The 21,612-nt window shown below is 45.0% G+C and overlaps 1 protein-coding gene across 2 annotated transcripts; it reads right to left on the bottom strand.

Moving 5' to 3' along the window:
- Nucleotides 1-5,768: 5,768 nt before the first annotated feature.
- On the bottom strand, nucleotides 5,769-7,870 carry LOC306756105 (uncharacterized protein). 2 transcript variants are annotated; one of them, XM_079240765.1, is made up of 4 exons: nucleotides 7,714-7,870; nucleotides 6,864-7,634; nucleotides 6,619-6,785; nucleotides 5,769-6,271 (listed from the first exon to the last, which is right to left on the bottom strand). In XM_079240765.1, the coding sequence occupies exons 3-4, from the start codon at nucleotides 6,730-6,732 to the stop codon at nucleotides 5,876-5,878; spliced, it is 510 nt and encodes a 169-aa protein (XP_079096891.1). In that variant the 5' UTR covers nucleotides 6,733-6,785; nucleotides 6,864-7,634; nucleotides 7,714-7,870; the 3' UTR covers nucleotides 5,769-5,875. The 2 variants fall into 2 exon arrangements, with proteins under 2 accessions (XP_079096891.1, XP_079096890.1); XM_079240764.1 differs by having other exon boundaries at nucleotides 6,619-7,158; nucleotides 7,360-7,634.
- Nucleotides 7,871-21,612: the final 13,742 nt, after the last annotated feature.

Raw genomic sequence — 21,612 nt, 5'->3', positions numbered from 1 at the left:
CCACACAGCCCCTAACCTCACTTCCTAATTTATATCGATTGCACATCCATTGAATAGATACAAATTTGGAAGTAGTAGCCCCGTTCCCTTTGACCCCGAGACCCCATCGACTGGACCTCAGCAGTGGACCCCCACGCCTCAAAGACCCCCTAACCTCACTTCCAAATTTGTATCTTTTGCACATCCATTGAATAGATACAAATTTGGAAGTAGTAGCCCGTGCCCTTTGACTCCGAGACCCCATCATCTGGACCTTAGAAGTGGACCCCCACCCCTCAAAGACCCCCGAACCTTACTTCCAAATTTGTATCTATTCCACATAAATTCAGTAGATACAAATTTGGAAGTCCATCCCTGGGGGCAAAAACTACAACACCCCATATGGGGAATGAAGGAGGAAGTACTTGTTCGCTCTAGGAATTAATTCGTTCTTTTGGCCAAAACGTTGGGCCACACATCCCACCTCCTGTCCGGGAGTCATACTGCACCTCTTGGGCAGCTCAGAGGTCAGAAAGAACTCTTTTTCCCCTGACAAGTTGGCATTGAGATTTTTGGAGGCCCTGGGTTTCCAGTGCAAGTGCGGCAGGGGACCCGTTCCAGTGCATTCTAGACCCACTAGGGCACCTCTACCAGGAACCGAGGTCCCGGGGCCCCGGGCCCCTCCCCCGCAATGTTACCGGCCCAAATTTGGACCCTCATATCTCAGCCCCTGGGCCCGTAGGGCCCCAGCCGAGGACAGGACTCAGAGGGACCCTGGAGCACTACAAGCCAGTGTTGCATGCGATGCAACCTGTCAACTGTGACAGGTTGCATCCAAAAACCCCACTCCGTGTCCGAGCTACAGGCCTGCAAAGTTTGGCCCCTGCAACTTTGGAGCCCTCGAGCTCCCAAACTAAGTACTCCAGGACCACCGTTCTCGACTATCTCCTGAGACCCTCTCAGCACCCACACATCAATGGCCCCCAGGGGCCAAATTTGAAATTGCCCTGGACCCTAGCCCTAAGTCCTTAGACTTACAGACTCTGACACCCTTTGGAGTGCAAACCTGGGAAAAAGAAAAAAAATTTTGGGACCAAGCCCGCCGGCTTACTCTTGAAGGGGTTTCAAGAGGGCCCTGAGCAATGCCCAAAAGTGGCATCCCCATCCAGAAGACCCATTCGGCTTCAAGCTCGGGTGTTGCCATTTTTTTCGCAATTTTGGCGGCTCCTCCTGGAAAAACTAGCAAATCCAGCGGAAAAAAATTTTCACATTCCGGGCCCTCTGATGGAGCCCTCTGAGTGCCCAAAAACAAATTGGCCCTAACCACTGATCAATTTTGAGCTAATAGCACCTGGGGCCCCTGGGTGTCCCAAGGGCCCCTGAAGGTCCCTTTCCCTGCCAGATCTACTCTGGGGGGGTCCCAAGAGGATCTTCAAAAAAATCCCCATCAAAATCGTACCCCGGGACCCTAAAACACCCCCCTTAAAGTTTCCTTCTACATTTGTTCATTGATTGGTGGACACTGACACCTACAGGCCAAAAAAATTCATTTCAACTTTTACTTCCAAGTTATGAATTTGGAACTAAAAAAAATGCATGGGCTAGATACAAATCTGGAATTTTCTTCCAAATTCAATGTTAAGTCAATGGATGCCCCCTAACCCTAACCCTAATAAACTTTTTTAGAACTTACGCTCTTACCCTGTAATACTTCCCTAAACCTAACATATTTTCTTCAATTGGTTACCCTAGCAAGTAACGTTTGCATAACCCTAAGTATTAATCCTTGAGCAAACTAAGAAAAAGATACAAATGTATATTTGAAAGACTTTAAAGCAACACAAGAAAATGTGAAAATTTAAAACAACTCTCACCCCAATTGGCGACGGGACACACTCCGGGGCTTGATCAACCTCGGCAGGGACTTCCTTGGGGGAGGGTGTCTAGTGATAATGGCTGAAACACCCTGTGATCCCGAGGTCCACTACCGATGATGTGTCCTAAAATGAATGTAAAAGAAAACCAATATTAATAACTAAAAACTAAACCAAAAGACCAAAAATACTTACCAATATCAAGCAATGGAAAAAGAACCTTAAAACAGAGAAAATACCCCCCCCCAAAAAAAAAAAAACTCACCTTATACTGGCCAAAATATTGTATATTATACTTCTTAAAAACAAAAAAGCAAGTCCGACACAACCATGATATGCGCCTTGTTGAACCACACAGAGAAATGGAGCCCAGAGTGACAAGCGATGGCCCATGCATTGCCTTTGGCTCCCTACTCAAACTGTTTCGGTTAACAAACTGACTCAGGGGGAGTCATCGAGAAATACTCCAATCCCTAACCCTCCAGCCACCACCTCAGTCGCGACCATGACTGAACAGAGAGGAGGGGACTGGTCCCCCTTTCCATCAGAAGATAAAGATGACTTGGAGCTGGACGAGGCTGACCCCCACCCCAGCCACCTTCCTGTCCCCCTTTTCCCCCTTGCCTGCACGGATCCAGGGGACAACACCAGCCCCCCTGCCCCAGCAACAGACCAGGGACAGCACCGCAATGGGACGGGACGCAGAAAAGACTGCTCCACAGCCATCTGCGGCACCTGCCACACCCCCATCGGGCCCACCCTCCTCTCCGGTCTTCGCTTCCCTCCTCCACCCATCGGCCGCCCGCCTCCTAAATTGGGTCCCTGCGTCTCCCACGAGGACCTCATCATTCTGGATCTGCCTTCGGATGAAGTGACACCGCTCCCATCCAGCAGCTCCAAGGGGAGAATCCCTCGACAGGACCTCCTCTTGGTGAGAACACCCAGAAGGCGCAAGGAACCGACTGAGGCCACGTCCCCCCCTCCCACCGACCGCTGCAGCAGGAGGAGGCCAGCTCTTCTGCCTCCACCTCTCGAGGGACCTCCACCGCTGCCGTCCCCCCTCTGCCTGCAGCGGCAACTCAACCTCCGCGACCAATAACTCAGACCCTGCATCATCACCACACCCACCCACACGCAGACCCACCAGACATGTGAACACCAACAGAAAAATGAAGGACTGGGGTCTGTGTGTGAGAAAGAAGAATCTCATCCTAGGAGATTCCAACGTGGCCCGGTTTCCACCTTTTCAGACCCAGGACCTGCAGATTGACAGCTATCCTGGCGCCACCTTCTGGCATGCAGAAGCCATCATCAGGAAAGCTGTCTGCACCACCACAGTGGAGATGGTGGTTCTCTCTTTTGGTATTAATAGCAAGAACCAAAACACCCGCAGCACCACCATAAAACAGCTGCAGGGTGCCTGCAGAGCGGCCACAAACAGGTTCCCGGACGCCACCAACCTCCCCCAGAAGGAGCAACTTAATCTACAGGTCCTAAACAACTACATCACACACAACCAGGACTACATCCCTCGTCTACCTGCCAAGGACTTTGCCACCGAGGCCGAGCTGATCCACTGGACTCATAGGACAGCCTCACGCATGTTCACGCACTGGACCTACCAGGTAAACGAGACATCCCCGAGAACCTGCTAGTTCAGGAGGGGTTTAAAAACGTGCTGGTTCTAGCTAAAAATACCAAACTGACACACAGCTGTCTGCTTAACAGAGGCCTTAATTTCATTCCAAATAAGGGCAGCAAAAAAAAAAAATCTAAAAACACAAGCCAGATTCGATTTGCAAAATTATCACAGGAGACTTAAATTAATTCATTATTATGCAGACAATGGCAACTCCACAAAACTACCCTTTACCTAGGCATCCAATTGGACCCCCCGGATACTAATTTACCCCCACATATTCAGAAATTATTGAAATTGGATCGGGATTATTTTGAAAATCATTTCCAAATCCCCAAATTTAGTCCTAATCTAAGTCCAGATGAAAACACTGCCCTGAAGGAACTACTGAAAAGTAAAAACATCATCAAACCTGCTGACAAGGGCAGCGTTGTGGTGGTGATGGACACGGAGCAGTATCTGTGGGAAGGATACAGACAATTAAGAAACACTGAGTACTATACCAAATTAAAGGAACCAATAAATCTAAAAACATTCTTAGAAATTATCCCAATATTCCAAAAACTATGAAAAGAAATTCATTAATGCTAAACAAAGATATTATCTAATTGGAGACACGGAGCCCAGACCTAGACGTTTTTATCTGCTCCCCAAAATTCATAAGAACCCATCTGACTGGAGCAAACCCAGATTCCCCCTGGGCATCCAAAAGTGTCTGACTGCAGCAGTGAGACCTACAGATCAGCTGAATTCATTGATTATTATCTAAACCCATTGGCTACAAAACACCAAAGTTACATTAAGGACACATATGATTTCATAAACAAAGTTAAAGAACTAAATATCCCCCCCAATTCGATCCTATTTACAATTGATGTGGACAGTTTATACACTACTATTGACACAAAAGAGGGAATACAAGCAATCAGGAACATATTTCACAAATTGCATGATAAAAAAAAAGACCAGATAAAGAATTATTACAATTATTAGAGATTAATTTAACTAAAAATTATTTTGAATTGAACGGGGAATCCTTCCTTCAGATAAAAGGCACAGCCATGGGCAAGAAATTTGCCCCTGCTTATGCAGACATTTTTATGGCTGAATGGGAAATGCCCAGAGAAACCCCTGCATTACTATCGGTACCTGGACGACATCTGGGGTGTCTGGATCCACTCGGAGGAGGACTTCAACACATTCATCCAGACACTCAACAGCCACAATCCCTCCATCAGACTTAAATCCACAACAGACCACAACTCCATAAACTTTCTGGACACCACCACATTTAAGGGACCAAACTTCACACGACAAAACTGATTAGACGTTAAAGTCTATTTTAAGGACACAGACACACACACATTCTTACATAAAACAAGTTTTCATCCCAGGCACACCTTTACAGGGTTAATTAAATCTCAGTAACTGCGCTTTCACAGGATCTGTACACAGCCTGCTGATTTTACACATGCCACCAAGACGCTGTACTCCACTTTGTCCAGCAGGGGGTACTCCAGGACCTTCCTTAGGTCCTGCTTCAAACCATTTCTCCAGGTTAATCCCATCCAGGTCTCCACTGCTCTACCCTTCGTCACCACCTGGCTTTTAGCCACAGTGAGGCTGACCGGGAAAATAAAGCACAATTTTAAGGTCATCTCAGAGGAGAATGGCTCTCAAAAGGACATTAGAATAATTAGAGCTTTTAGAAAAAAAAAATTGAGAGATTACCTGGTCAGGTCAAAGGTCAAACCTCAGGAGGAACCCATGCTGGAGCCCAGGAAACAGTTCTTCAAACAGAGGAGCTGGATCCACAACTCTCAGACAAAAAGAGTCTTCAGGACCCCCCTCTGGGCCAGCGTTCACTCCAGAAACTGTGTCCATGTCATAATCTGCAAACAGTGCGGTATTTAATATGTGGGTGAAACAGGGAGGACCATTTACCTCTGCTTCCAGGGTCACAGACAGAACATCCAGGGAAGGCTGAACACTCACCGTCACATGGTCCAGCACTTTGTGTCCCACGGCTGGGATGCGGTGCAGGCCTCTGTCCTGGAATGTAATCCCCGCTGGACGGATGCACAGAGGAGGAGAGCTGAGAGGGACTGGATCGGCAGGCTGGGGACCACCTTCCCTCAGGGTCTGAATGAGAGGATGTTTTTCCGCCCCCGATCGGGTCCTCTCCTCCCGCCATTTATAGATTGAAATATGGAAGCAGGACACATTTCTATCTATTAACATTACAACCAAATCCAGGCAAAGAAACCAGATATCCGTGATGCCAAACAAATCTTTATTGAACTCTTGATACAAAGAACGTTGAAAACAACCAAAAACAAACAGGGAACACTAACTTAAATCACCACAGCACAAAATGTTTTCATCACTGAGTGCCAGAAACGGAGCCAAACCCCTTGTCATCTTCCGGCTCCTTCACGCCCGGCACATGACCATTCAGCTGTTTCTTTTTGTGGGGAAACTTTCTCGCCTCTCGCAGGACTTCGGGAAGGCTGGGCTCATGCTTGGCTGTGCCGGGCTCCTTTTTAGCTGGGCTGAGCTCCTCTTTGGCATCCTCAGAATCACCTTCTGATATGTGGGTGTTAGTCGGGGCCGAGTAGGGCGGTGGAGGGTCGGTGGTGTCACACGAATTCTTGTCCACAACTACCTCCCCCTTGTCACATTCTGGTGAACTCCCCAGGCTGGTTGATGAGGACTTGATGGGGGACTTGCTGGAGGAGAATGATCCCACAGGGGTGGTTGTACTCATTGTGCCGTGGGTCTATAAAACAAACCGTGTCCATATATTGAAATCTGGAAGGAGTACAGATTTCCATCTATTAAGCTGGCCCAATTATTATGGATTGAAATGTGGAAGGAGGACAAATTGTCATCTAATAATATGGTCATTCATATAGATGGAAATCTGGAAGGAGACCAAATGACATGTGCCCCCTGCAGGTCAGGAGGCCCAAAGGCAAAACTCGAAGGGGCTTATTGGCCACACCCCACCCCGATTAGCCAATTAGCTAAGGTTAGGGCTACCCATTATATAGCCATTTATAGATTGAAATCTGGGAGCAGGACAGATTTCAATCTAAAAGTAAAGCCCCTCCCAACTGCACTTACCAATACTTGCCACCTCTTCGCATCTTGCCATGAATCTGCCTCTAGCACATCTTCAGTCCACATATTAGTGAAGACACACGACCTGTGCCCACTGATAATGCACATGTACCCCATTATCTAGCCCAACAAGAGTCCATGTCCACTGGCGCCGATGCCACTGAGTTGTTCTGACATGGAAAGAGCAAAATTACATCAACGGGCAAAAAACAGTGGGCTAAATGTTGGTTGAGGATGCAAACACTCACTGAACAGTTCAGGGATTCTCCGCTTAGCTATGTCCAGAAAAAGCACCTCTTGGATGGCATCCACCATTATCTGACTCTTTCTCCGGAGGACTCTTTGGCGGCGCACAATTACATCTTTGTTTATCTCAGCTCTTAATCTCTTCAGCTCATAGTGGACACAGGTGAAATCTCCGGCTTTTAGCCCACTTTTTTCGCAAAGGCACTCTCAATGTGCCTGTACAGTAGTGTGGCATTAATTAGCATATTGCGTATGGTAGCTGGTGCATAGCCCTTCTTGGCAAGGTAAGCATGGTACCTAAGGGTAGGGAGTTGGTGAAAGAGAGAAACAAGGTCAGCAGAGCCATACTTGTACATTGAAATCTGGAAGCAGGACACATTTCCATCTATTACAATGGCTCCATTTATAGATTGAAATCTGGAAGCAGGACACATTTCCATCTATTACAATGGCTTCATTTATAGGTTAAAATCTGGAATGAGGACATATTTTACTCACAATCTCAGCTTCTCAACACAGGCCAAGAAGTAAAGGTTGTTGGTGGAATTTGCATCTTTTCGCTCTTTGCCCAGCATGAACACGTGCTCTGTCCTGCTTCCAGATTCCAATCTATTGTGACAGTGTTATTTTTGATCCACCAGATGCGCTAGAGGCAGATTTGTGCATTGCACAGAAGACTGTGCAATGGCGTGCCGCTGTCTTGGCATTGTCTTTATCCTTCTTGCATCCCACTGTCCCAATCTTGAACTGGCGGAAGTCCTCTATTACTTTTTCTGTGGGAGGAGCAAGGACAAAAGGGTTATCAGGGACATGAGGAGAGGCATGAAATGAAGAAAACAAAGGCAATCCCACCATAAAAAAGGGTCACTTTTGGAGTCTCCATCGGTGCACCCTTAACGAAGGAGGTTGATGCACTGTCCCCCGACTCCCCCAAATCGGTACAGTTGCCAGTCGACAAAGCCTGTTTGCAGTCTGTAGATGGTGTCGCCTCCTTGAGGACAGTGGCTGGTGTCTGGATGGGCTCATATGACTGTGGTGGAGGAGAAGCAGGGAGTGGGGGAGGAGAACCAGGGGGTGGGGGATCAGGGGGTGGGGGAGGAGGAGAAGCAGGGGGTGGGGGAGGAACATGGGGCAGTGGTGGAGGAGGTGGTGGCAGAGAAGCGGCAGGGGGTGGGGGAGGAGAAGCAGGGGCAGGGGTGGAGGAGGTGGTGGCAGAGGGTGTACAGGAAGAGGAGGGGTGGGAAGAGCAAGAGGAAGGCCAACAGCAGTGGGAGTGTTACACTGCATCGTGCGCAACATAAAGTGAGACATTTGCATCTCCATTTGCCATAGCCGGGCCATGAAAGTCGCTTTAAAGTCTTTGGAGGTGTGGCTGCATTGGCACGATGACATTGCAGCAGGTGGAAGAACTTGAGCCAGGCACCGAATGGACTGTGGAATCTGGTATGGGCTGGCTGGCTGGTAAGGAGTCTGGTGGATCAAAAATAACATTGTCACAATAGATTGGAATCTGGAAGCAGGACAGATTTCCATCTATGAATGTGGCTCCATTTATAGATTGGAATCTGGAAGCAGGACAGATTTCCACCTATTACAATGGCTCCATTTATAGATTGAAATCTGGACTGCATCAATACTGTAACCTAAAGTGCTGCCCTCAGTCATGTCAATGTCCAGCGGCGGGACGTTGTGAGCTGTGGGGGTTGAAACCATGCAGTCCCGGTTACAGGGGTCAGTATCCTCATCTGCAAACTCGCCACGCTCCTCGGAAATGTCTCCCAGACACAATACCATCGGTGGGAATGGATCAGTCATCCTCAGGTCCCGATATTCCTGCTCTATGGCATCCCTCTTTGCCTCGATGAGGAGGGATGCCTTGTCCTCTGTCAGGAAAATCTGGTGTACGTCGGTTAGGTGCTTGTCCAGTCGGACAAATGTGCGTGACCGACAGTCCACCGTGCTTCACTCCCCTGGCGTTTCCCCATTTCATGAGGAATGCCAACTCATCCTTGTTGGGCACTGTGTGGCTCACTCGAAGATGCTGCTTCAGGGAGACATAGACTCCAAAGCAAAGCCCGCAAACTTTTGACACCTGCAAAGAAGGAGAGAAACCAGGCAAACTCAGAAGCCATGGCTTGCTGGCCCCTGTGAGGCAGAATAGGTACGTTGCACACTTACCACGAACACTCGTGTTTGCTCAAAAAGCACGACTGTGGGAGGGCAAAGACAGAGTCAGACAGCTGCAATCATCAACAACATTTACCTGAGAAATATTCTTTATTGATAGATGGAAATCTGGAAGCAGGACAGATTTCCATCTACAGAGGACAGATTATCATTTATTATTATGGCTCCATTCTTATATACTGAAATCTGGAAGCAGGACAGATTCTCATCGATTCACACTGACTTCCAAAATCATTTCTATTTACATTGAACTTCCAAATTTGTATCTCTTAACATTGACTTCCAAAATCATATCTATCTACATTGAACGTCCAGATTTGTATCTACTTACATTGAAAAACTAAGACTTCCAAAACTGTAGCTATTAACATTGACTTCCAAATTTGTACCTATTTACACTGAAAAAGCAAGACTTCCAAAACTGTGTTAAAATTAACTTCCAAATTTGTATCTGCTTACATTAAAAAACACTCACTTCCAAATGTTTATCTCTTAACATTGACTTACAAATTTGGACCTATTTACATTGAAAAAGCAAGACTTCCAAAACTGTATCAATTTAACATTAACTTCCAAATTTGTATCTACTTACATTAAAAAACACTCACTTCCAAAACTGTATCTAATAACAATATCTTCCAAATTTGTATCAGTTTACATTAATAAAACCACTGACTTCCAAATTTGTATCTATTTAGATTGAACTTCCAAATTTATATCTATTAACATTGAATTCCAAAATCATATCTACTAACATTGAAATCTAAATTTGTATCTATTAACATTGACTTCCAAACTTGTATCCATTAACCTTGCCAATAAATATAATGAAATCTGGAAGCAGGACAGATTTCCATATATTAACATGGCCATTCAAATATAGCAAAATCTGGAAGGAGGACAGATTCTCATCTAGAAACATGGCCATTCAAATATAGCGAAATCTGGAAGGAGGACAGATTTCCATTTATTTCAATACTAAAATAGCACACGAACCACAGAGCTAGCTGCTAGAAAAAAAGAAGTATGTAATGAAATATATGGAAATCTGGAAGCAGGACAATTTTCCATCTATTTGCATGGCCATTCAAATATAGCGAAATCTGGAAGCAGGACAGATTCTCATCTATATACATGGCCATTCAAATATAGCGAAATGTGGAAGGAGGACAGATTTCCATCTATTTGCAAGCCCATTCAAATATAGCAACATCTCGAAGCAGAACAGATTTCCATCTACTTCAATACTATGCTGGCTCACTAGCCAGCCAGCTAGCTGCTAGTGAACAAAGTATGTAATGAGTTATATGGAAATATGGAAGCAGGACAGCTTCTCATCTGTTAACATTGCCATTCAAATGTAGCGAAATCTGGAAGCAGGACAGGTTCTCATCTAATAACTTTTCCATTCAAATGTAGCGAAATCTGGAAGCAGGACAGGTTCTCATCTAATAACTTTTCCATTCAAATATAGCGAAATCTGGAAGCAGGACAGATTCTCATCTATTAACATGGCCATTCAAATAAAGCGAAATCTGGAAGCAGGACAGATTTCCATCTATTTCATTACTAAGCTAGCTCACTAGCTAGATGGCTAGCTGCTAGATAAAAAAAAAAAAAAGTATGTAATGAAATATATGGAAATCTGGAAGCAGGACAGATTCTGATCTATTAACATGGCCATTCAAAAATAGCGAAATCTGGAAGCAGGACATATTTCCATCTATTTCAATCCTAAGCTAGCACACTAAGCCAGCCAGCTAGCTGCTGGCAAACAAAGTATATAATGCAATATATGGAAATCTGGAAGCAGGACAGATTTCCATCTATTTAAATAATAAGCTAGCTCACTAGCCAGCATGCTAGCTGCTAGCAAACAAAGTCTATAATGCAATATATGGAAATCTGGAAGCAGGACAGATTTCCATCTATTTCAATTCTAAGCTGGCTCACTAGGCAGCCAGCTAGCTGCTAGCACACAAACTATAATGAAATATATGGAAATCTGGAAGCAGGACACATTTCCATCTATTTGCATGGCCATTCAAATACAGCGAAATCTGGAAGCAGGACAGATTTCCATCTATATACATGGCCATTCAAATATAGCGAAATGTGGAGGGAGGACAGATTTCCATCTATTTGCAAGCCCATTCAAATATAGCAACATCTGGAAGCAGAACAGATTTCCATCTGCTTCAATACTATGCTGTCTCACTAGCCAGCCAGCTAGCTGCTAGTGAACAAAGTATGTAATGAGTTATATGGAAATCTGGAAGCAGGACAGCTTCTCATCTATTAACATGACCATTCAAATGTAGCAAAATCTGGAAGCAGGACAGGTTCTCATCTAATAACTTTTCCATTCAAATATAGCGAAATCTGGAAGCGGGACAGATTCTCATCGAGTAACATGGCCATTCAAATATAGCTAAATCTGGAAGGAGGCCAGATTTCCATCTATTTCAATACTGAGCTAGCACAGTGAGCCAGCCAGCTAGCTGCTAGCAAACAAAGTATGTAATGAAATATAGGGAAATCTGGAAGCAGGACAGATTCTCATCTATTAACATGGCAATTCAAATATAGCGAAATCTGGAAGCAGAACAGATTTCTATCTATTTCATCACGAAGCTAGCTCACTAGCCTGCCGGTTAGCTACCAGAAAAAAAAAATTATATAATGAAACATATGGAAATCTGTAAGCAGGACAGATTCTCGTCTATTAACATGGCCATTCAAATATAGCGAACTCTGGAAGCAGGACAGATTTCCAAATATTAACATGGCCATTCAAATATAGCAAAATCTGGAAGGAGCACAGATTTCCATCTATTTCAATCCTAAGCTAGCACACTAAGCCAGCCAGCTAGCTGCTGGCAAACAAAGTATGTAATGAAATATAGGGAAATCTGGAAGCAGGACAGATTTCCATCTATTTAAATAATAAGCTAGCTCACTAGCCAGCATGCTAGCTGCTAGCAAACAAAGTATATAATGCAATATATGGAAATCTGGAAGCAGGACAGATTTCCATCTATTTCAATTCTAAGATAGCTCACTAGCCAGCCAGCTAGCTGTTAGCAAGAAAGGTATGTAATGCAATATATGGAAATCTGGAAGCAGGACAGATGCTCATCTATTAACATGGCAATTAAAATATAGCGAAATCTGGAAAGAGCACAGATTTCCATCTCTTTCAATAGTGAGCTAGCACACTAAGCCAGCCAGCTAGCAGCTAGCAAGAAAAGTATGTAATGCAATATATGGGAATCTGGAAGCAGGAAAGATTCTCATCTGTTAACATGGCAATTCAAATATAGCTAAATTTGGAAGGAGCCCAGATTTCCATCTATTTCATTACTAAGCTAGCTCACTAGCTAGACGGCTAGCTGCTAGATAAAAAAAAAAAGAAGTATGTAATGAAATATATGGAAATCTGGAAGCAGGACAGATTCTCATGTATGTACATGGCCATTCAAATATAGTGAAATCTGGAGGCAGGTCAGATTTCCATCTCTTTCAATACTGAGCTAGCACACTAGCCAGCCAGCTAGCTGCTCGCAGAAAAAGTATGTAATGCAATGTATAGAAATCTGGAAGCAGGACAGATACTCATCTATTAACATCGCCATTCAAATATAGCGAAATCTGGAAGCAGGACAGATTCTCATCCATTAACATCGCCATTCATATATAGTGAAATCTGGAAGGACAAAAGATTTCCATCTATTTCAATAATAAGATAGCACACTAGCCAGTCAGGAAGCTGCCAGCAAAAAAATTATGTAATGCAATATATGGAAATCTGGAAGCAGGACAGATTCTTATCTATTAACATGGCCATTCAAATATAGCTAAATCTGGAAGCAGGACAGATTTCAATCTATTTCATTACTAAGCTAGCTGACTAGCCAGCCTGATAGCTACTAGCAAAAAAAAGTATGCAATGAAATATATGGAAATCTGGAAGCAGGACAGATTCTCTTCTAGTAACATGGCCATTCAAATATAGCGAAATCTGGAAGCAGGACAGATTTCCATCTATTTCAATACTAAGCTTGTTCACTAGCCAGCGAGCTAGCTGCTCGCAAACAAAGTATGTCATGAAATGTATGTAAATCTGGAAGTAGGACAGATTTTCATCTATTTACACGTCCATTCAAATATAGCGAAATCTGGAAGGTGTACAGATTTCCATCTATTTTAATACTAAGCTACCTCACTAGACAGCCAGCTAGCTGCTCGCAAACAAAGTATGTAATGAAATATATGAAAATCTGGAAGCAGGACAGATTCTCTTCTAGTAACATGGCTATTCAAATATTGCGAAATCTGGAAGGAGGACAGATTTCCATCTATTTGCATGGCTATTCAAATATTGTGAAATCTGGAAGCAGGACAGATTTCCATCTATTTCAATTCTAAGATAGCTCACTAGCCAGCCACCTTGCTATTAGCATACAAAGTATAATGAAATATATGGAAATCTTTAAGCAGGACAGATTCTCATCTATTAACTTGGCCATTCAAATAAAGCGAAATCTGGAAGGAGCACAGATTTCCATCTATTTATATACTGAGCTAGCACACTGGCAAGCCAGGTAGCTGCTAGCAAGAAAAGTATGTAATGCAATATATGGAAATCTGGAAGCAGGACTGATTCTCATCTATTAACATGGCAATTCAAATATAGCGAAATCTGCAAGGAGCATAGATTTCCATCTATTTATATACTGAGCTAGCACACTGGCCAGCCAGCTAGCTGCTAGCAAGAAAGGTATGAAATGCAATATATGGAAATCTGGAAGCAGGACAGATTCTCATCTATTAACATGGCAATTCAAATATAGCGAAATCTGGAAGCAGAACAGATTTCTATCTTTTTCATCACGAAGCTAGCTCACTAGCCTGCCGGTTAGCTACCAGAAAAGAAAAAATTATATAATGAAACATATGGAAATCTGTAAGCAGGACAGATTCTCATCTATTAACATGGCCATTCAAATATAGCGAAATCTGGAAGCAGGACAGATTTCCATCTCTTTCAATACTGAGCTAGCACACTAGCCAGCCAGCTAGCTGCTAGCAAACAAAGTATGTCATGAAATGTATGTAAATCTGGAAGCAGGACAGATTCTCATCTATTTACACGTCCATTCAAATATAGCGAAATCTGGAAGGAGTACAGATTTCCATCTATTTCAATACTAAGCTACCTCACTAGACAGCCAGCTAGCTGCTAGCAAACAAAGTATGTAATGAAATATATGGAAATCTGGAAACAGGACAGATTCTCTTCTAGTAACATGGCTATTCAAATATTGCGAAATCTGGAAGGAGGACAGATTTCCATCTATTTGCATGGCTATTCAAATATTGTGAAATCTGGAAGCAGGACAGATTTCCATCTATTTCAATACTAAGCTACCTCACTAGACAGCCAGCTAGCTGCTAGCAAACAAAGTATGTAATGAAATATATGGAAATCTTTAAGCAGGACAGATTCTCATCTATTAACTTGGCCATTCAAATAAAGCGAAATCTGGAAGGAGCACAGATTTCCATCTATTTATATACTGAGCTAGCACACTGGCCAGCTAGCTAGCTGCTAGCAAGAAAAGTATGTAATGCAATATATGGAAATCTGGAAGCAGGACTGATTCTCATCTATTAACATGGCAATTCAAATATAGCGAAATCTGGGAGGAGGACAGATTTCCATCTATTTGCATGGCTATTCAAATATAGTGAAATCTGGAAGCAGGACAAATTTCCATCTATTTCATTACTAAGCTACTTCCCTGACATCTCCAACATCGTTGCCGGCCATCATTTCTGCTCTGTGTGAATCGACTTTCATCAGAGAACATCACTGAGGCCCACTGGTTCCTTGTCCAGCGTAAATGCTCCCTGGCCCATGCAAGACGATGATGCCTGTGCCTGGTGGTGCGGTCAGGTACCCGTGCAGGTCGTGTAGCATGCAGACCACGCTGATGTAAACGGTTTCGAATGGTCTGACGTGACACTTGGGTGCCTCTCACCTCTCTTAAACGTACCTGGAGTTGAGTGGCATTCATCATCCGGTTTCTCAGGGCAGTGTTCACAATGTAGCGGTCATCAGCACGGGATGTGGCCAAAGGACGTCCACTTCTAGGCCTTTCTGTGACTCTTCCAGTCTCTCCATATCTCTGTTGCAACCTGCTGATGACACTCTGTGACACTCCAAGCTCAGTGGCCACTTCTGTCTGAGAACGTCCTGTTTGAAGCATCGCAATGGCAAGGGACTGTTGTTCCATTGTTAGGTGTCGTCTTGGTCTCATGATGTCAAAATGTGAACAGCATGATGAGGACAACTGTTTAAACACCAGCTCTAATTGAACCAAGACATTTATTGGTCAATTCAAGGATCACACACCTGCCGTGATTTTTGCCTTTAAGCTCCTTGTTAGAGAACAGCAACTTGTGCAAAATTTATTGAAACATTTAACAGTTGGACATGTGCATTTAAAAGCTTAGAGAAGATCACATTAAGTTCACCTGTACAGGTTTGAATGCATTTTAGGCTTGTTGTGAAATTTCGCCCAAAAGCTGAATATCCCTAACTTTTTGTGAATAGTGTATTTCAATACCAAGCTAGCTCACTAGCCAGCCAGCTAGCTGCTAGCCAGAAAGGTATGTAATGTAATATATGGGAATCTGGAAGCAGGACAGATTCTCATCTATTTGCATGCCCATTCAAATATAGCGACATCTGGAAGCAGGACAGATTTCCATCTATTTCAATACTGAGCTAGCACACTAAGCCAGCTAGCTAGCTGCTAGCCAGAAAGGTATGTAATGCAATATATGGGAATCTGGAAGCAGGACAGATTCTCATCTATTAACATGGCCATTCAAATATAGCGAAATCTGGGAGGAGGACCGATTTCCATCTATTTGCATGCCCATTCAAATATAGCGACATCTGGAAGCAGGACAGATTTCCATCTATTTCAATACTGAGCTAGCACACTAAGCCAGCCAGTTAGCTGCTAACAAAGTATGTAATGCAATATATGGAAATCTGGATGCAGAACAGATTGTCATCTATTAATATGGGCCATTCTTATAGATTGTTATCTGGAAGCAGACAAACTCACTTGTGCCCCCTGCAGGCTGGGAGGCCTGCAAGCATAACTAGACGCTGCTGCCCCTTGCAGAGCCGGAGAAGGCAATGCTTCCAGATTCTCATCTACAAACTGCTTTCATTTATAGATTGAAATCTGGTAGCAGGACAGATTCTCATCTATCATACTGATCAGCCTGATAGCTTTAGCATTTTAGCTTACATTCTAGCCCACCATCAACTCTTCCAATAAACATCAAACTATCACCTCAAAATACTTCAAAAACTTACCTCTGTCGAATCAAATACAGCTGCTTCCCTTTCTTAACGTTGTCCTTAACTTTTTCAGTTCTATGGCACTCTCCGTTCTCCTGGCCACCTGCCTCCATCCAACAATGTGCTCACATGGCGAACAGGAAATGAAGTGCTTTGTCTTCCTCACTGGAATTTAAGGTGCACCCCCTGCTGGTGGGAGGCTGGTGGTGCACACCTCTGTACAGGAAACCCATGGCACTCCCTGCTGGCGGGGAGTTGGAGGTGCAGATCTGGGTACAGGAAATAACCGGCGCCCCCTTATGTCCAGGAGCCAAGAGTCACAGGGAGGGGCTCATTGGCTCAAAACCAATTGGTTAGTCAATTAGCTAAGGTTAGGGCTAGCTTCCATTTTCCCATCTACAGAATGCCTTCAATTGTAGATTGGGATCTGGAAGCAGGACAGATTCTCATCTATTAACATAGGCCATTCTTATAGATTGAAATATGGAATGGGGGAAAACTCACTAGCTCCCCCTGCAGGCAGGGATGCCAGTGTTCCAGATTCTCATCTATGGAAGGCCTTCATTTATAGATTGAAATGTGGAAGCAGGACACATTTCTATCTATTTACATGGTCCCATTCTCATAGATTGAAATGTGGAATGAGGACAGATTCTCATCTATTACGATGGTCCATTCTTATAGATTGAAATCTGGAAGCAGACAAACTCACCTGTGCCCCCTGCAGGCTGGGAGGCTTGCACTTGCTTAGTGTTGCCAAAGTCAAACATCGGTGCTAGCAAAGGTTTTTTTATTTAAAGCTTTTTTCACACAACATGTGTCGCTGGCCACACAGGCACAGCTGAATATCCAAAACTTTCTTACATATATAAAAGAATAAGAACAACACGAATGAGCACTTTTTAGCACGGAGCTGACAATTTAACAAGGCTGGCTCCCATCGATGCTGAAAGTGCACTCATCATCCTCTTCCGGGTCATTGTCATGCAGGCCACGCTCCTTCACCAATTTTTTCTTCCAGGGCAAGAGGGTGATCTCTCGTTGGGGGCGAGCGAGGCCTTCGCTGCCTCCCTCCATGTCCGCTTGGGATGAGCCTTCCTCGTTAGGCGGGATCACTGCGGTTGAGGACGAACTCATCTCAGTTACCTTGCAAGGCAGCTGTATGATCCCCCATCGCTTTAAGTTGGGAGAGCTGGTCTCCCGCCGAAGGGGGGGGGGGGGGGGGGGGGGGGGGGGGGGGGGGGGGGGGGGGCGGGCTGGGCTTTTCCTCCCAGTCTTGAAAGTCACCCTCTGAGATGTCAGATTGTTGAGATGAGTAGGACGGAGGAGGCTCTGTGGCATCACTGCCGGTCTCCAGCAGGAGTGTGTTCTCTTCTCTGCGTTTATCCTCTTCTGTTAAGCTGTCCAGGCTGGTTGTGGTGGTTGACGGGGATGAGCAGGAGGAGGAGTTTGAAGGTTGGGAAGAAGAGGTGGGTGAGGTCTCAGTACTCATAGTGCTGGGGGAGCAGAGGGGCATCTTTAACACAACAGCCTTCATTTATAGATTGAAATCTGGAAGGAGGACACTTTTCCATCTATTTACATGGCCATTCATTTAGATTGAAATATGGAAGGCAAAATTCACCTCAAGCAGGCAGGGAGGCTGGAAGTGTTCCAGATTCTCATCTATGGAAGGCCTTTATTTATAGATTGAAATCTGGAAGCAGGACACATTTCCATCTTTTTACATTGCCTGGCTCTGGCCACTTTAAAAAACTGCAGTGAGCGGCAATGCTGAGAACCCAATGCTGACCCTGATCTAAGGATCTGGGCCCCAGAGGCCCTGGGGCCACTGCTCACAGGTGGTTCTCAGAAGGGCCTCCGAGCCTTGCTGGGGCCCATAGGACCCATTGAAAAACTCCTTTCCAGTCCAGAGATACGGCCCTTTAAAAGTCTGTTTTTTGCAGTTTTGGTGCCCCCTAGCTATGAGACCAACAGCCCCAGAGCCTTGGTTTTTGGGGTCCCTCACAGGGCCCTACCAGAGGCCCAAAGCCCAGGTTCCCAGACACCTCTGTAAGCCTGATTCTGAACCTGACATTAGGGTTAGGATCTGGGCCCCAGAGGCCCCGGCTGGTGGTCGGGTCTTGGAGGGGACTTGGAAACTTGCAGGGGCCCATTGGAACCATCCAAAAACTCCTTTCCACTCCCAAGATATGGCCCTTCAAAAGTCCGTTTTTTTGCACTTTTGGTGCCCCCTAGGCCTTAGACCAACGGCCCTAGAGCCTTGATTTTTAGGGTGTGAGACCCTCTCATGAGGCATTACCAGGACCTCCAATCACAGGGCTCTGGACGTTTCCTGTGTGGTACCTCAAATTTGGTCCATGCAGAAAACGAAGGATGAAGGTCCAAAGGCCCTGAGACCATGTCGAGGCACAGGGCAGAAAAACAAATTTGTCCAACTTCCAACATGTTGTTGGGGCCTCAAACAGGGCCCCGAGGACTCCCCAGAGTCATGGACCCCAAGTCCAAACTCCTTCCAGGTCCCGAGGTGTTGCCCTTCAAAGGTCCAATTTTGCCAACTTTTTGGCGCCGCCTAGCTCATAGACCGAGGGCCCTACAGCCTTCATTTTTGGGGAGCAAGACCCCATCAAGGAGCACTACCCATAGCCCAAACCCCGAGTCTCCAGACCCCCTCCCCAACCCCAACTCCAAAATTAGGGTCGCTATCTTGGCCTCTGGGACCTCGGGGCCCCGGTCGTTGGTCATGTCTCGGAGGGGCCTTAGAGCATTGCCAAAATCCATTGGACCTGTCCCAAAACTCCTTTCCGGTCCCGAGATACGGCCCTTCAAAGGTCCATCGTTCGCACCTTTGGCGCCCCCTAGCGCCGAGGGCGTGGGTCAGAGGACCGCAATTTTGCAGAGGCCCGATCGACTCACAGGCCTCTACCGGGATCCACAGGCCAAACTCAGGAATTCAAACGTCCGAAATTTGAAATCCTGCGCCGGGGCCCTAAATGGGCCCCAGTGGGCCCACGAGTCCTCTACCAGGCCCCAGCTACGGTCCTGAAGAAAAAAAAACTGCGCAAAAACCGCAACTGCCTTGCCAAAGCTGCCCTTGACTCCAGATTCTCATCTAAGCCTTAAAAAACGTGGTCTCTGTCGCCCCCTGCTGGTACGTGAAAATTCAAATTCTGGAATTCATGACCGCGTCTAATTGATGAAAATGTGGGCCCTATGTCAGATTCTCATAAATACATGGGCAGCCCCTAACCCTAACCCTTAACCCCCTCTTAGCACTTTGGCCCGGACGACCGTCCACGAGCAATCCCTTTCAATGGGGTAAAGGGAGGGTTTTTGGACACCACAAAACCTTGCTTGCCGCGGCCCCCGAAGGTCCTAAAAATCGAACAAGGGGGTCTATGCGTGCGTCTTGCTTCTGCGCACGCGTCGGTCTATGGACCAAACCCGAAGGTCGTACAGTCAGGGAGTTAAAAATGAAAAACTTCATCCCGACCGTCTTCAGTAGCGTGCAAATTACACCGGGAGGCATACTTCCAAAGGGCTCAGAGATGGACGCTTTGACACCCCCCAAATACCTCCCATTCATGTTTCGGGGTGGACGCCTGAGCCCATTTGCAATCCCCCCTTACCGACAGGTCAAAGGGATTGCCGGTGGACAAAATGTCAACCTCCAATCCCTTTTAACAGCAATGCAAAGGGATGGCCCGTGGACAGTTTGTTCACTTCCAATCCCTTTTAATGGCAATACAAAGGGATTGCCGGTGGACATTTTGTACACTGGCTATCCCTTTTAATGGTGGAAGTCCCCCTCGAATCAATAGAGCGGGACAGCTAGTGTACAATGAATAGAGAGGGATTGCCATTGTACAAAGTGTCCACTTGCAATCCCTTTTAATGGTGTAAATCCATCCGACTATGAATAGAAAGGGACTGCCATTGTACAAAGTGTCCATTGGCAATCCCTTGTAATAGTAATAGAAAGGGATTGGAAGTGGACACTTTGTCCACTTCCAATCCCTCTCTTTTTATAGTCGGATGGCTTTTCATCATTAAAAGGGATTGAAAATGGACAATGTGTCCACTTCCAATCCCTTCTGTTTGTGGAAACAACCTCAAACTTATTAGAGAAGGTTTGAAAGTGGACAAAGTGTCCACTTCCAATCCTTTTTAATGGTGAAAAATCCATCCGACTATGAATGGAGAGGGATTGCCATTGGACAAAGTGTTCAATGGCAATCCCTTTTAATGGTCATAGAAAGGGATTGATTATGGACACTTTGTCCACTTGTAATCCCTTCTGATAGTGGAAATCATGCTTAAAATTAATAGAAATGGATTGCCATTGGACAAAGTTTCCCAGGGCAATTTCCTTCACTCTTTGACCTGTGCTGATTAGTTCAGCTGGGTTCATTAAGTCACCTGTGTCTCGTTGGGTGCTATGAATTTATACCCCTCACTTTTGATTCTGCATTAACTCTTTGTGGTTTTGTGCAGGAGCTGTCTAGGGCTTATACTAATTAAATAAATAAATAAATACAATTTAACAATAGAAACAACAGGGTTCCTGGTACCTCATGTTAAGGATGGTATACTGAGACCACTTTCCAGCGTAATGGCTGGGTTAAGAGGAGAAAGTGGAGGAGGATCTATAAAATAACGGATGCCACTGGTCAGTGTTTTCCCTTCCAGAACTTTAATTGCTTCAAAATTGATTTCAAAATGACATGCTGAAATGATGTCATATTTCTGCTGTGTTCATGCTGTGCTCATGCAGTGTTCACATGAACCCCTCGAATATGATTGGCTAACTGTCTTATCTGTTGCTGTTTCAATTAGGGGAGGAGCAGACTCTGGAAGTGCGCGAAGAGGATAGGAGCATTCTGGAGGAGACGTCCGAGTGAGCAGTCATGGTTAAGTGTTGTCTCTTTGATTTTCTGACCTTTTCAAAAGTTTATCATGTGTACTTTTAAAAGTTTTTTGACATGTTGTAGCGTAATAGGAGAGAACGCACAGGGGCTTTAAAGATTAAATGTCTCGAAATGCGTTTTGGACACGCAACTTCATTTCACCTTAACTCCGCGATTCCTTGGCCTAAATGAATAATTCCAACAGTTTCTGAAAGTGCAAGGCTTCCTTTTTTCCAACAGAATGAGGAACATTCAGGTTTGACCAGGACAGAC

The sequence above is a fragment of the Telmatherina bonti genome, assembly GCF_933228915.1.
Source record: "Telmatherina bonti genome assembly, chromosome: 5".
NCBI classification, from domain to species: domain Eukaryota; kingdom Metazoa; phylum Chordata; class Actinopteri; order Atheriniformes; family Telmatherinidae; genus Telmatherina; species Telmatherina bonti.
Note: the sequence above shows the minus strand (reverse complement) of the source record. Positions and strands in the feature narration are given on the sequence as shown.

What these genes read in the sequence shown, in the direction of transcription:
- LOC306756105 (XM_079240765.1), bottom strand. Translation starts at nt 6,732, where the DNA reads ATGGGGTACATGTGCATTATCAGTGGGCACAGGTCGTGTGTCTTCACT. An exon ending in CGAAGAGGTGGCAAGTATTG is followed by an intron (nt 6,272 to 6,618) that starts GTAAGTGCAGTT and finishes TTTGTTTTATAG; the next exon opens with ACCCACGGCACAATGAGTAC.